The sequence below is a fragment of the Phocoena phocoena genome, chromosome 8 (assembly GCF_963924675.1).
Source record: "Phocoena phocoena chromosome 8, mPhoPho1.1, whole genome shotgun sequence".
Lineage (NCBI taxonomy): Eukaryota > Metazoa > Chordata > Mammalia > Artiodactyla > Phocoenidae > Phocoena > Phocoena phocoena.
Genome location: NC_089226.1, coordinates 31,279,173 through 31,291,768, shown reverse-complemented (window position 1 = coordinate 31,291,768; position 12,596 = coordinate 31,279,173). Strand labels below are relative to the sequence as shown.

General features: G+C 38.9%; 1 protein-coding gene across 1 annotated transcript; it reads right to left on the bottom strand.

The window, feature by feature from the left end:
- Positions 1–1,773: 1,773 nt before the first annotated feature.
- MMP27 (matrix metallopeptidase 27) lies at positions 1,774–12,185 on the bottom strand. Its single transcript, XM_065882583.1, has 10 exons — positions 12,087–12,185; positions 11,027–11,265; positions 9,790–9,938; positions 9,568–9,696; positions 6,297–6,458; positions 6,001–6,121; positions 4,612–4,742; positions 3,626–3,785; positions 2,966–3,069; positions 1,774–2,015 (listed from the first exon to the last, which is right to left on the bottom strand). Exons 1-10 carry the CDS (start codon positions 12,183–12,185, stop codon positions 1,774–1,776), a joined length of 1,536 nt encoding a protein of 511 aa, XP_065738655.1.
- Positions 12,186–12,596: the final 411 nt, after the last annotated feature.

Below are 12,596 nucleotides of genomic sequence, written 5' to 3'. Positions count from 1 at the left end.
TTTCCTGGACTCCCTCCCGGCTAGCTGTGGCGCACTAGCCCCTTTCAAGCTGTGTTCACGCAGCCAACCCCAGTTCTCTCCCTGGGATCTGACCTCCGAAACCGGAGCCTCAGCTCCCAGCCCCCACCTGCCCTGGTGAGTGAGCAGACAAGCCTCTCGGGCTGATGAGCACTGGTCAGCAGCGATCCTCTGTGCAGGGATCTCACTGCTTTGCCCTCTGCAGCCCTGTTGCTGCACTCTCCTCTGTGGCTCTGAAGCTTCCCCGCCTCCATCTCCAACCGTGAAGGGGTTTCCTAGTGTGTGGAAACCTTTCCTCTTTCACAGCTCTCTCCCACTGGCGCCACTCCCATCCCTGGTCTTTTGTCTCTGTTTTTTCTTTTTTCTTTTACCCTACCCAAATATGTGGGGAGTTTCTTGCCTTTTGGGAGGTCTGAGTTCTTCTGCCAGGATTCAGTAGGTGTTCTGTAGGAATTGTTCCACATATAGATGTATTTCTGATGTATTTGTGGGGAGGAAGGTGATGTCCACTTCTTACTCTTCCTCCATCTTAAAGCTCCTCTTATATCCCTTTCTTTTAGGAATCTGGTAATACTTAACCCAAGGAAAAAAATGTGTGATTTGGAGGACTAACTGTAGGAATTCCTGAGATATTCTGTGCTTATTTTCTATCAGTTGACACTACTCAATCCATCACCTAATCAGAATCAAGTTCAACTGACAACCTCCCATCTTTTGGGACAGAAAATTAATGTAGAGCTTTGCTAAGCATTTAGCTTTGAGGGTGTAAAGGTAAAACTTAACCAACAGGTACATGGTTGGGTTTCTAAACATACAACAGATACATATAAAGATGAAAGGAAATTTCTACCAATAGGTTTAAGCCCAGTTGACCCATATACACAGGAAACACAAGAAATCTCTACATTTCTTTTATATGAGATCAGTGTGCACACAACTTGCTTTTAAACTTTCTAAGGAATGATTCATTGTATTGGTCTATGCTTGGGGTGGGGTTGGGGGGGCTGGAAGGAACACTACTTTCCTACTCCTGCTAGTTTCTTAATTGTTGGGGGATCATCTTTAGTGTAACACTTCCTGCATCTCTCTAGGCTCTCACTCCTATCTTTGGTAGGTAGAATAACTTATTTGAATGGTGAATTTGGGAGCAGAAACTAGACACATGTAGCTCCATCCTTGTTTCTTTCTCTTTGGGCTCCATGTAGTCTGTAGGCAGCTCACTTTTTCTTGGGGAGGCATGGTGCTTTCCAGTTCTTCCCATGACTTGTAAGTATAGCTCACTCTAGAATTTGATATTAGGAAGCTTGCTTGTCCACAGATACATTCTCCAATATAAGCTTTTCAGTAATAAAGGTGGTATTTTACTCTCCCAACTGTATGTTATTTCTCAGTTGGTTCAGAACATGGGTAGGGATGAGGGATGCAGTTTATCAAGCTTCTCCAACTCCGAAGGTCCAGACAAAATAGAATGCTAAAGATTGGTTTAATAAATGTCTTCAGTATTTTGTTATTATAACAAACGTCTTGCTTCTTCAAGCCTACAGAGCATAAAATATGTTTAAAGTCCAGTGAGAGTTTTGTTTATACATAACTTCCTGTAAAAAGAATCAGGAAGCTCAAAAAGCTGTTTGACTCTTAACTAGATAGATATTTAGAACTAGGACTGGCAACTTGATGTTAAAGAATAGTTCTATTCTCCTTTGAAGCAGAGTTCAGATTAAAAGACCCCTTGAGCTTTATTTTAGGTCTATGAATTTATTGATAACTGTAATTTTTCAGCACATGAACAATACTGAAAATAAGCAAGTTTAAATTCTTATGATAAAACATCTCCACTCCCCCTGAATGTACATTTTCCTCGCTGATAGTAAAATCAGATGATGAATTTAATGGTTCTCTGCATTGAAACCAAGTATTGGTTTTCATTATTCGGGTAACGTTCTTTGCCTTAGGGTCATATTCAAATTGCTTTGATCTACGGAAGAAATAGAAGAATCCTAGAGAGAGAGAATTATGATTAGTTACTTTGCACCACTATACAATGATTCCACACTTTAAAATTTTATGAATATAGAATAAAATGACTGAACATTATATGGAGAGAAAATAAATGTGTAACTATATAGATACATATATAGATACATTTTACTCTGCTCAGTCACATGAGAAATATTATTTTTATTTCCCTGAAAAAAAAGCCAAGGTATGAAACATGAGTTTCAAGGGCTTACTACCTTTCTAGTCAGACTGTGGTTTATGCCAGAGGTTCTCAAACTAGGTTTCAAAAAAGTGTCTCAGAGAGGGGGAGAAATGAGAGTATGGCCTTGGTCCCTACATCCTCATTTTCCTAGTGTTGCTCTGGTTAATCTGTTATAGCTTTTGAGGTTCCATGTTAGATTTCACAAGAATAACAGATGGTGTTACTCAAAAACATGTTTAGACTCCTGCTTACTGCGTGGTCTGGTTTGTTGTCTCTGAAGATATAGTAGCTGAACTGATGCATTAAATTGCTTGAGGTTCTTTTAAGACTATATATTCCTGGATCTTACCCACAATCCTACTGCCTCAGAAACTCTAAGGAACTTGTAGTTTCATAACCCCAAGCTATGTATATTAAACTATGTACATTAAGATTGAGAATCACTACTCACTTCATGTGCTTAGTCATTTTTCACACTTAAACCTCTTCGGGGGTATTTTTATAAGGTATCTTGGATCAGTGATAGTTAATTTTGGTACTTTTTGCAGTTTTGAAATAGTATGACAGAGAATATAATTCAGAACTTACTATTCAGTTTTTGATAAGGCCCTCAGATTAAAGTTTATTATTATTTACATGTACTCTAGAGTAATAAAATGACGTTAAAATCGAAACATTTAAGATTTCATGCTGTCTTATTTCACAGTCAGCAAAGTCTTCCAAGTATCCTTATAGTCAGGCACTTACTTTTATGTTGGAAAGCAGCATCCACTTGGAGACCAATTCCTGGAAAGTATTTTACCACCCTGTGTGGATACCCTTTGTCCATGGTTTGGGTAACTTCATCATACCTGGAGACATGGATTTGAAAGGTTTTCAGGGGATCTTAGTTTTGGAGGGGGAGGGCTTAGTTTTTTACTGCCTCCTTGGAGTCAAGCAAAGATGTAGAAAAAAAAAAGTAGTCCTACTGGAAGAAAACAAGTTGGATCAATAATAAAATAAAAATGGCAAAGATTATGTTTGGTTAAATCACTTATAATGTCTTGAAAGCAAGGAATTATGAGGGGAAAAAGCCACATAATTTGCCAGATTGATGCTATTCTGTGGAACTGTTAAATCAAAATAAGAGCTCATCCTGGAGTTTCAAAGATTTTGACTAGATATGTTTGTCATTGGTGGTTTGGTTGGCATCACCAGCTTTATGATTTTATCTTTTTAACTTGGAGAAAGATCTTTGAACTGATTGAAACATTCTTTTGTTTGGTGAATGCCATCCACCTGAGATTGCCTTCAAGATAACACTTTAGGAAGACTGTAGGTTAATTTTATTTTTGCCCATGTTAAAGTAAAGTTATCTGGATATTTTTTTCCAGAGTAAAACAAAGGGTCAATTGTCTGTAGACTTGCCTCCAGCACCAAATGCCCACAAAGAAGTAGGTTTTTCTTGTGTTTCGATCACAGACAGCTGCATCAATTTTCTTCACACGTCTTGGAAATCCAAGTATATGGATGGATTTGGGATAATCTGGCAAGACGGCATATCCTCTGATCATCCAGAAGTTTTCATCTAGGAAGAGAGAAAGTGATTATCTTCTGATTTATTTCCTAAAGGGAGAAATAGCTGTCTTAAGAAGTTTGAAAATAATTAGATGCTTAGTTCCTTTCAGGTTCAGTGCTTAGAGATTTAGTAATCTTATGTCTCCATTTATTCTTACTGCTTTCTTTAGCTGCTTATGTCATTAACATTACACAAATAATACATACCTATAGTTAGTAGTGTGCATACCCATGTCAACTGAATTCATTGTATTAATTCTTTCCAACTCTGACAAAACAGTCAAGTATATTTGGACATGTTCTCCAAAATTTCAGCACCCAAGTGTTCTCAAAGGCAAGTAATCTGGTGAAACCCATATAAAAAGTAGGGTTGCTAATTTGAATATTAGATACCAATTGAATCTGAATTTCAAATAAACAATGACTAATTTTTGGTATAAGTATATCCAAAATATTGCAAAGGACATACTTATATTAAAAAATTATTTTGTTGTTTGTCCAAAATTCAAAGCATCTTTTATTTTTATTTGCCATGTCTAGCAACCCGAGTAAAAAGGGAACATAGAAGAGAAATGGGTTACCTTTATTTTTCAGAAAAAAACACCTTTTAGTTTTTGTTATACAGTTTTCTTTTCTCCTGTGCTGTTGGGATGGTGTTTATCTTCACAACCACCGAGAATCCTTGGATAGTTATTCTTTAGGATAGGAACCTAAGGTCAGGGCAGAAGCCCTGTCTGTTTTGCTCATTCATGAAGATTGTATTCCTTGCACTAAAATACCCACTGAACAGTTCAGGCAACCAGAAGGAGAAGAGGAATAATGATGGGTAAAATTACCTTTAAAAACCAGAATCTTGTCTTTGGGGTTCTCATATGCAGCTTGAATATCAGCTGGCAGAGATGGCCAGAATGAAGAGATCAATTCAAATTCAACATCAGTGATATCATAGTAGATCCTCCATAGATGCCTGTGTTAGACAGAAAACCATACTTTATACACAGTGTATATATATCTATTTCAATGAAAATGCTGCAAACTGACACTTGTTCCTTATCTAATTGGTTGATATTTTCCTCAAACAATTTATGGCATTAATACAAATTTCCTCAGCAAATTTAGGTGGTTATGAGTTCAATTCTACCCTTTGGACTACCAAGGTCAGGACATGACTTTGTGCCCACTCTTTTGGGAACTTAGAGTAGCAAAATACCCATGGAAATCTCATAAATAGTTCTCAGTGTGCTCAATCACCTCATTTTTGCCAAAGCAGCAATTCCCAACATTCTAAACCAATACCAAGCAATCTAAGAAGAATTTTTTGGTGCTGATGTTTGCTAGAATAAAGAAATGTTATTATTCACATGGCTAAATATTTCCTCAGATTTCCCTTCTGGCTGTAAAGTTCTGAGCCTATGAGGAGGACTTGAAAAATCCATATAGTCCATTTTCCTTCCCATGCTGGCTACCCATCCCTGACAAGTGGTCTCTCAGCCTCAACTATTAAGAGCATGGTGGTGACAGCATGTAATTACAGTGCTACATAGTTGTGGGTGGCAGGAGTCTGATTTCAGATATTCTTTTCTTTTGCCCCTATATCCTTGTCAGATGGTGTATGTCTTGATACTCTGTTCTGAAAATATGGTCATGGTATACATAATTGACACACCACGTTGCAAGTTAAGTGCAGTAAATTATACATAGTGAGAGAAGAGATTTCCTACCACAGCTAACACTGTTGATTCGGCTTCAAGGAAAGGTCTGTCGATGCGTATTTAACAATTGGCTCTCCAGGTAGGAAAAAAACCTAATTTTTATCATTTGATGATCTCCAGGGTGTAAATATTCCAACCATGGCCAGTTTCAAGCTACCAAAGTGATGTGAACTAGTTTACAAAATTCTTGAAAATTTAACAATTGGATCCTGAAATAGTATAAGCCACCTCCAGCACACCACCAGGAGTGGTGTGTTATTTTAGCTAAGAAGTCACTGAAAGTAGACTCTGTTTCAATGGCAATTTTAAAATTTGCTTAAAAACATTTAAAAATTAATTTATCAAACAAGTAAGAGATATGTGCACAGAATAAAACATTCAAACAATATGGGCAGTTATAAAATGAAAAGCAAAGGCACATATTCTCACTACCCCCACAGCTCTCTTATCCCCAAATCTCTTGAAAAGAAAAAGCTTCATAGGAAGTTGAGGTGTTTAAGGGAATGGGTTTACCTGCCTTTAAAGAACATTACTTCTCTGCGGAAAGTGGTGATAGCATCAAAAGTCAAATCGGGGTCACAGGCATGGGGTACAGTGGGTCCCTTTGGCTTAGCAGGTGTCTTAGGTGGACTTCCTTTGATGAGAAAAGAAATACCTTAGTGAACTAAGAAGGCATGTAGAAATACCTACAGAAGGATCTTACCCAAGAGAATATTTTCTTCATGATAATATTTCAAGAAGTGATTTTCTCAACTTCCTCCCTGGAAGGCTTTCAATTCAGTTCACATATATTCAGATTTGTTGCTCACCATAGATGGATTGTATTCCATTGATATCATCCTGAGAAAGTGGGTATTTGCTAGGATCCAGGGAGACATAATTTGGGAACATCAAAGCTGTTTGATCATTGGTGTGAGAGAGCCCCAGTGAATGACCAAATTCATGAGCAGCCACAAGAAACAAGTTGAATCCTTAACAAAAACAGGGAAAACATGAGTACATTAGTCATTCAGAAGGAGAATGATTGCAGCTGAGATTAGGAAGTAACTGAGGGAAATGAAGAAAAGGCTTGCCAAACAGCAGATAATTCTTATAACATATTCACCATCATTTATCTGGGAAATATTTCAAGATTGATAATTGGCATTAGTCACATCATGGAGAAATATAACCCAGAGTTAACAGATGGCAGGAAACAGGTGTCTCAGAAATGGATAGTAGTAAAAAAAAAAGAGAGAGAGAGAGAGAGAGAGAGAGAGAGAGAGAGAGAGAGAGAGAGAAGCCGCCAGTCTTTGGTTGTTTTTAGGCTGCTGAATGTGATCATGTTTCTCCTACCTATATTATTCAGAGGTTCTCCATCGGCTGTAGGATCAAGTCCAAATACCTAAACATGGCCTTCCATGAACTAGTCCCTGCTTTTTTTCCCAGCCTCATATTTTATTTTCACATTCCATGAGCTAGCCATATTGAATCATTTGCATTTCTCATCTATGCCATATTCTTTCTAATCTCTGTGTCTCCATATCTCCATCCCTTCTGCCCAGTGTATTACTTTCTCACCCCACTTTCTCCCAGCTATCCTATGTATTCCTCAGGATTCCCCTAGAGCCATCTCCCTCATGAGGCTTCTCTTATTCCCCAGCTCCTATCCAGGTTGACTTAATTGCACCTCTCTCAGCTTCTGTAGACTCAGTGCTTAATTTTGTCTTTGCAGATAAGTACTGCATTGTCTATTTCTTTCACCAAGCTGCGTACCCTGTCGGTACAGGGACCATGTCTTAATCATCTTTTATTCCTGGTGACTGAGAAACTGCTTAGTGATGGTTGCTGGATATCCAGGTTTTTATGTGGATGATCGAATGGTTAGCTGTGCCACAACACTTTCTGAATGTTAGCTAAAGGCAAGTGCTTTGCAAAGTGTTTTCACCTTTATTACAGATAACATGTGTCATCTTCCTGCAAGTAAGTTCTGCCAAGCCACAGACCACTGCTCTTCTCCATCCCAACACTGCATCTGTAGCGGTCTCTGAGGTCTGTTTCAGTTGTTTAGTGCCTATGTGTGCGTAGAACATTTACATTCACATACAGGCTTGACACTGACCTCACTTTGGGAGATTCTCAGGAAAGCCTCTCTATGTGCACAAATTCCTCTGACATCACCACGCAGTGACTGTCCTCCCCTTAGCAAACAGTGGGATTAGCAGATGACGGTTGTCTATTGCTTTTAAGGAAGTTACACTAAGACTTTTGTGCCCTTTCCATAGAGAGAGCTTACATATACGTAAAGAAGGTAATCATATATTATACATTATTGCCAAATTTTCTATTTAAAAAATCTGATTGGAGGTCACATATGCTTGAGATTTTATGTATTCATTAGAGAACAGGAAGGCATTTTCCCTTCTACGTCAGTGAGGTAAGAGTTATATGATTGGACATCCCCCAGGGCCAAAAATTTCAAAGCTGAGGGAATGTAGCAAAGTAGTTAGAAGATAACCCATTTTAGTATTGTTGCCTGGCTATCCACCCAGAACTTGGTGGAGGACTATATTTATCCTCTGCTTTGCTCAAGCAAGTTTTGCCAACTTGAGGCACAGATCACATTGGACTTTTTTGCAATCGACCCCACACATCCCCTTTGGCTAGGGGCCTGTTGCAGTATGCGTAATAGTAATTTTACTACTAAGTATTGGAATTAATAGGGATAAAATGACAGTGAAACTTTCATATCTACCTCTAGATATGAAAGTAAATCCTGGCTGACAAAGTGGAGTCATTCTGATTTTGGTGAGCACTAAGATATTTCCTATAACTGCCTGATTGCACATATCCACACTGCCTTTAGGCCAAATCCAGAGAAATATTGGGACATGTTTCAAAAGGACATACAGACATGGTCCATTCAACTATTCTGTTGTTTGGGTCATGGTGTCACCCCACCTCTTTCATTTTCTTGTCTTTGATGTAATTCACATGGCAGTGGCAGCAACCAATCCCAGACTACCCCAGTACCTGAAGTTCAGCCAGCACTGAGTTCTTTACCCTCTTTGTTTCCTAGCTCTTGGAAAAACAATTACATCACATGATCAGACTTAGCAAGGAGTGGCCACACATCATTTTGAGTCACTGGCTTTCAGTTTTGCAGAAACTGTAAAACTGACCCACAGACTGTCTGGAGTTACTTGGTCAGGACTGAATTGTGGTCTTGCGTACCATCCACCAGAGAGACACAGCCTCCACTTTCCTGGGACCTGGGAAACCAGATGCCAGACCCAAGATGACCGTAGTCAATGCTAGAAAAAAAGAGTGGGAGAACCCGAGAGTCTACTCAACCTGCTCCTTCATTTGAAGCACATATTTTTACTATAGTAAAATTTTGGTTTTTGTTTTTAAAATATCTCTTATTTTAGTGCCAGGGAGGCCCATGAAAAGAAATAAAATCAACCCACTTAGTCTGAAAAAATAAGCCAAATATAAAGACCAGGGTCTAATACCTTGGCAGACAGGCAAGAGCTAGAAGAGGTTCATGCATATAAACAGACTTCCTATGGGCCATGAACCCACACAGCATCCTTCAATCACTAACTTAGAATCACCACCTCCCCAGAGTCTTCTTTCAGTCCTCAAGCCAGAGATGACTTCTGCCATGGGTATAACAGACAGCACAGTCTGCCTTGTATGGTGGTGAGTGGGTCTAGGCTTTATACATCACACAAGATCATGAACCTCTGAAGAGCTGGAACTTTTTGAGTACAACTTAGTGGTCTGTACAACACCTTGCACAGTTCCAGGCACATAGTGGCCCTTCAGGCATTGTGGGTATATGAAAGAACATCTGAGTAAGGGAAGAATGTTCTGATCATAACAGGATTAGCAACTTTATGAAGATGTTGTGTGGATAAGGCTCTGAACTGGAAAAGCACAATGGTTTGAATAGACATTGGACACTTTCATGAATGTCATCTGGAATATGAAAAATCGTAGGGAAATTGGGAAGTAAAAAGCAACTAGTTGCAAAGCTATTCCTTTAGGAATTTGTATGAATAACAAAATTTTGTTCATAAAGAAAATCGGGCTCACCTGCTCCATCCTTGGTCCAGTTTTCATCCTCATCAAAGTGAGTGTCTCCACCCAGACCCAGACCAGGAGGAAAGGCATGGCCAAGGACTCCCAAGGGGCCATCAAAATAACGAGGACACCAACCATGGACTGAGATACAATTCATGGGGGAAAAAAGGATCAGCATCTTCAAAGCTCCTGGGATGAAAATAGCCATATAGTTTTCTCTGCTGAAAACCTTACCTCGGGTCCTAAAGGCAATCATGATGTCTGCAATCCCTTTGGAAATCTTGGTGAATATTAGTGGAGTAACTTTGCTCCACACTTCTAAACCTTTTTGGATAGCCTCATCCACATCAGCTCGTGCCATATCTGGAGTGTAGTTTACAATTCTTAGAAATTAACAAAAATATATCAATTGGTGGTTATACATGCATGTAAACACATACTATGGAAAGAAAATAATTTCTATGTCATCAATTATATGCGGCAGTAACTTTTGGTACAGTGCTATTGCTACATTTGTACACTACTTTACTATTTAAATAAGGTACTTTTACGTATGCTATATAATTCAATCTTTCATTTGCCCTATTCATCAGGTAGTATTATCACACTTTAACAAATGAGGCTCAAAGAGGTTAAATGATTTCCCTAAGATCACATCTTAAGTGGGAGATCATTAATCTCATGTATGTGTTTGCTGTGTATATGACTGTACTATAAATATCTTCTAAAAAGAATTGAGATTTATTTTCTCAAACGGCTTGTAGAAATCAGTCTTATGTCTGTGTCATATATTAAGAGTCTCACTTGAAAGCCACAAAGAGTTTGTTACTCAGGAAAATATCTTCCCCTAGTTTATATTCCCTATCTTGATAAACATATTTTTATCTCAATCCCAAGATAAAGGAAGAACTATCAGAAAGACTCTTTAGGGCCAGCCAGGAAGGCTCTAGAGCAGTGGTCAAAGTCACTGACTCTATCTCAGGTCACAGGTGCACTTCATCTTCTTTCTGCCAATAAGCCAGCTCCCTGTCCTTGAGATGTCTGGGGTCCACCTTAGATGTGACAATCTGACTCACACACATCTCTGACATGAACTGGTTGTGCTCCAGGGTCTTCCCATTTTCCCTTGAGCACACTTCATTTGTACCTTTAAGCATCTGCAATCAGAAGGCAGATCCTGGTCCTGAGCTTTTATAGAGGTGGCAGAGGCTAGAGATTAGAGCATATCTGCCAGAGCCAGTCTGCTGAGAAGAGCTGTGTAAAATGGCCTATGGTAAATAAGCTTTTGTTTCTCTGTGTTTAAGGTGGTAATAGCAGTGATGCCTATGTCACAAATTTCTTGGAAGGATGGAATAAATAAAATCTATCAAGTGCCATGCACATAGGAAGTGCTCAGTAAAATAAACTATTATTATTTCTGTTCCTTGGAGATTATTTTCATGTTCCTTTAGATTAGGGGCAGTAGCATTACCTGTATGTGAGATTGTATTTCTTCCACCCAGGGAGAGTGTAGCCATACTGACCCACATCAGGCACCCCACACCTGGGTGTCTTCATGATCTCAAGAGTATTTGAGTCCAGTTTTCCAGTCACTGTCAATCCGAAAAATGCTTGCATTTCACGAATTTTGCTGTCTATGACACTTCTGTTCTTGCTTTGAATAAGATGACTCCCTTCTATTTCAAGAGAGTAGAACTGGTTGAGATATGCCTGACCAAAAAGACAAAAAAAGGCACAGACTACAGGAGAGCAGATCTCCATCTCAGGAGAAAACAAAATTTTCTGCAATCCTTTTTGGCAGTAGGAGGGAAAAAGGAAATAAGTAACAAGGGAAAGGAAGGAGTGAGAGAAGAAAGAAGAGAGGAAGAAAACAAAGAAGAAAGCAAAGAGTCAACCTGTGTTTTCAGTTTTCAAGAACTCATTGAGCTATGTGTGACCAGAACTGGCTAAACCCATACAGCCCATGAGACTCCAAACTTCCACAGAAGAGAAGCAAGCTTCTTCTGTGTGTTATATTATCTTGTGTCTTACATATTGTTGCTGTTACTTTCATTTTGGTGTTTCCTTGAAACAAATTCTAGAGGAGATGTGATTATCCATTTTTCAAATATAAATAATTTCACCAAATATGGCAAATTGGACTGATTTTTACAGGGAATCTCCAAAACAATGTGTTTTTCATACATATAGGGATAAGTGGCTCCAAAATATAGTTGGGTTCTCCTGGTTGGTCTTCAAATGCTTTTATGGAGACCTTCATTCTTTCAGAGCTGACCCTTTCTACTCTCACTATCCCTTCACTTGTAACTATTGCTTAAAGTTGTAGCAAATCCTGCCTGTCCTCCACCCCACCCCTACTCTCCACCCCTCAAAGTTCCTTGATGTCCTTAGAGCCAAGGAAAGGAAAAGCAGCTCCTCACAAGAAAGTTCAGAACTCTTTGGTAGGAACTAGCTGTCTTTTTAAGTCCCAATACAATCAATAAAGTAAAAGTTTTATTGATAGTCATTAATAACATTTATTGAGACAGTACCTGAGCCAGTTTCATATTTTCTTCATACTCCATCTTTCGGTCTGTGGGAAATGCAGAAGAAAATGTTACAAGGACCAAAAATAGAAGAAGGCTCTTCATTCTTCTCTCTCTTCAGTTGAAGCCTTGTCCTGTTTGCATAGAATTTAGAAAATAATAGTGAGACGTGGCGTGAGTTGACTTGTATCATCCTCTGATTAAAAACAGAAAAGGACATTTGCCATGGGGTGTGTCATGATATGCTTTTTTTTTCTTAGGGTGACTTGATTTTGCAATCATGATCTACAATTGTTTGGTAAACACAGTCATTGTTCATTATTGAATTCAAAATAATATAAAGTCAGCCTCCAAGTTACTTTTGTACTTGCAAAGTTGAAGGTTTTCTTTTTTTTTTTTTTTTTTTTTTTTCTTTTTTTTTTTTTTTGCGGTACGCAGGTCTCTAGCTGTTGTGGCCTCTCCTGTTGCGGAGCACAGGCTCCAGACGCGCAGGCTCAGCGGCCATGGCTCACGGGC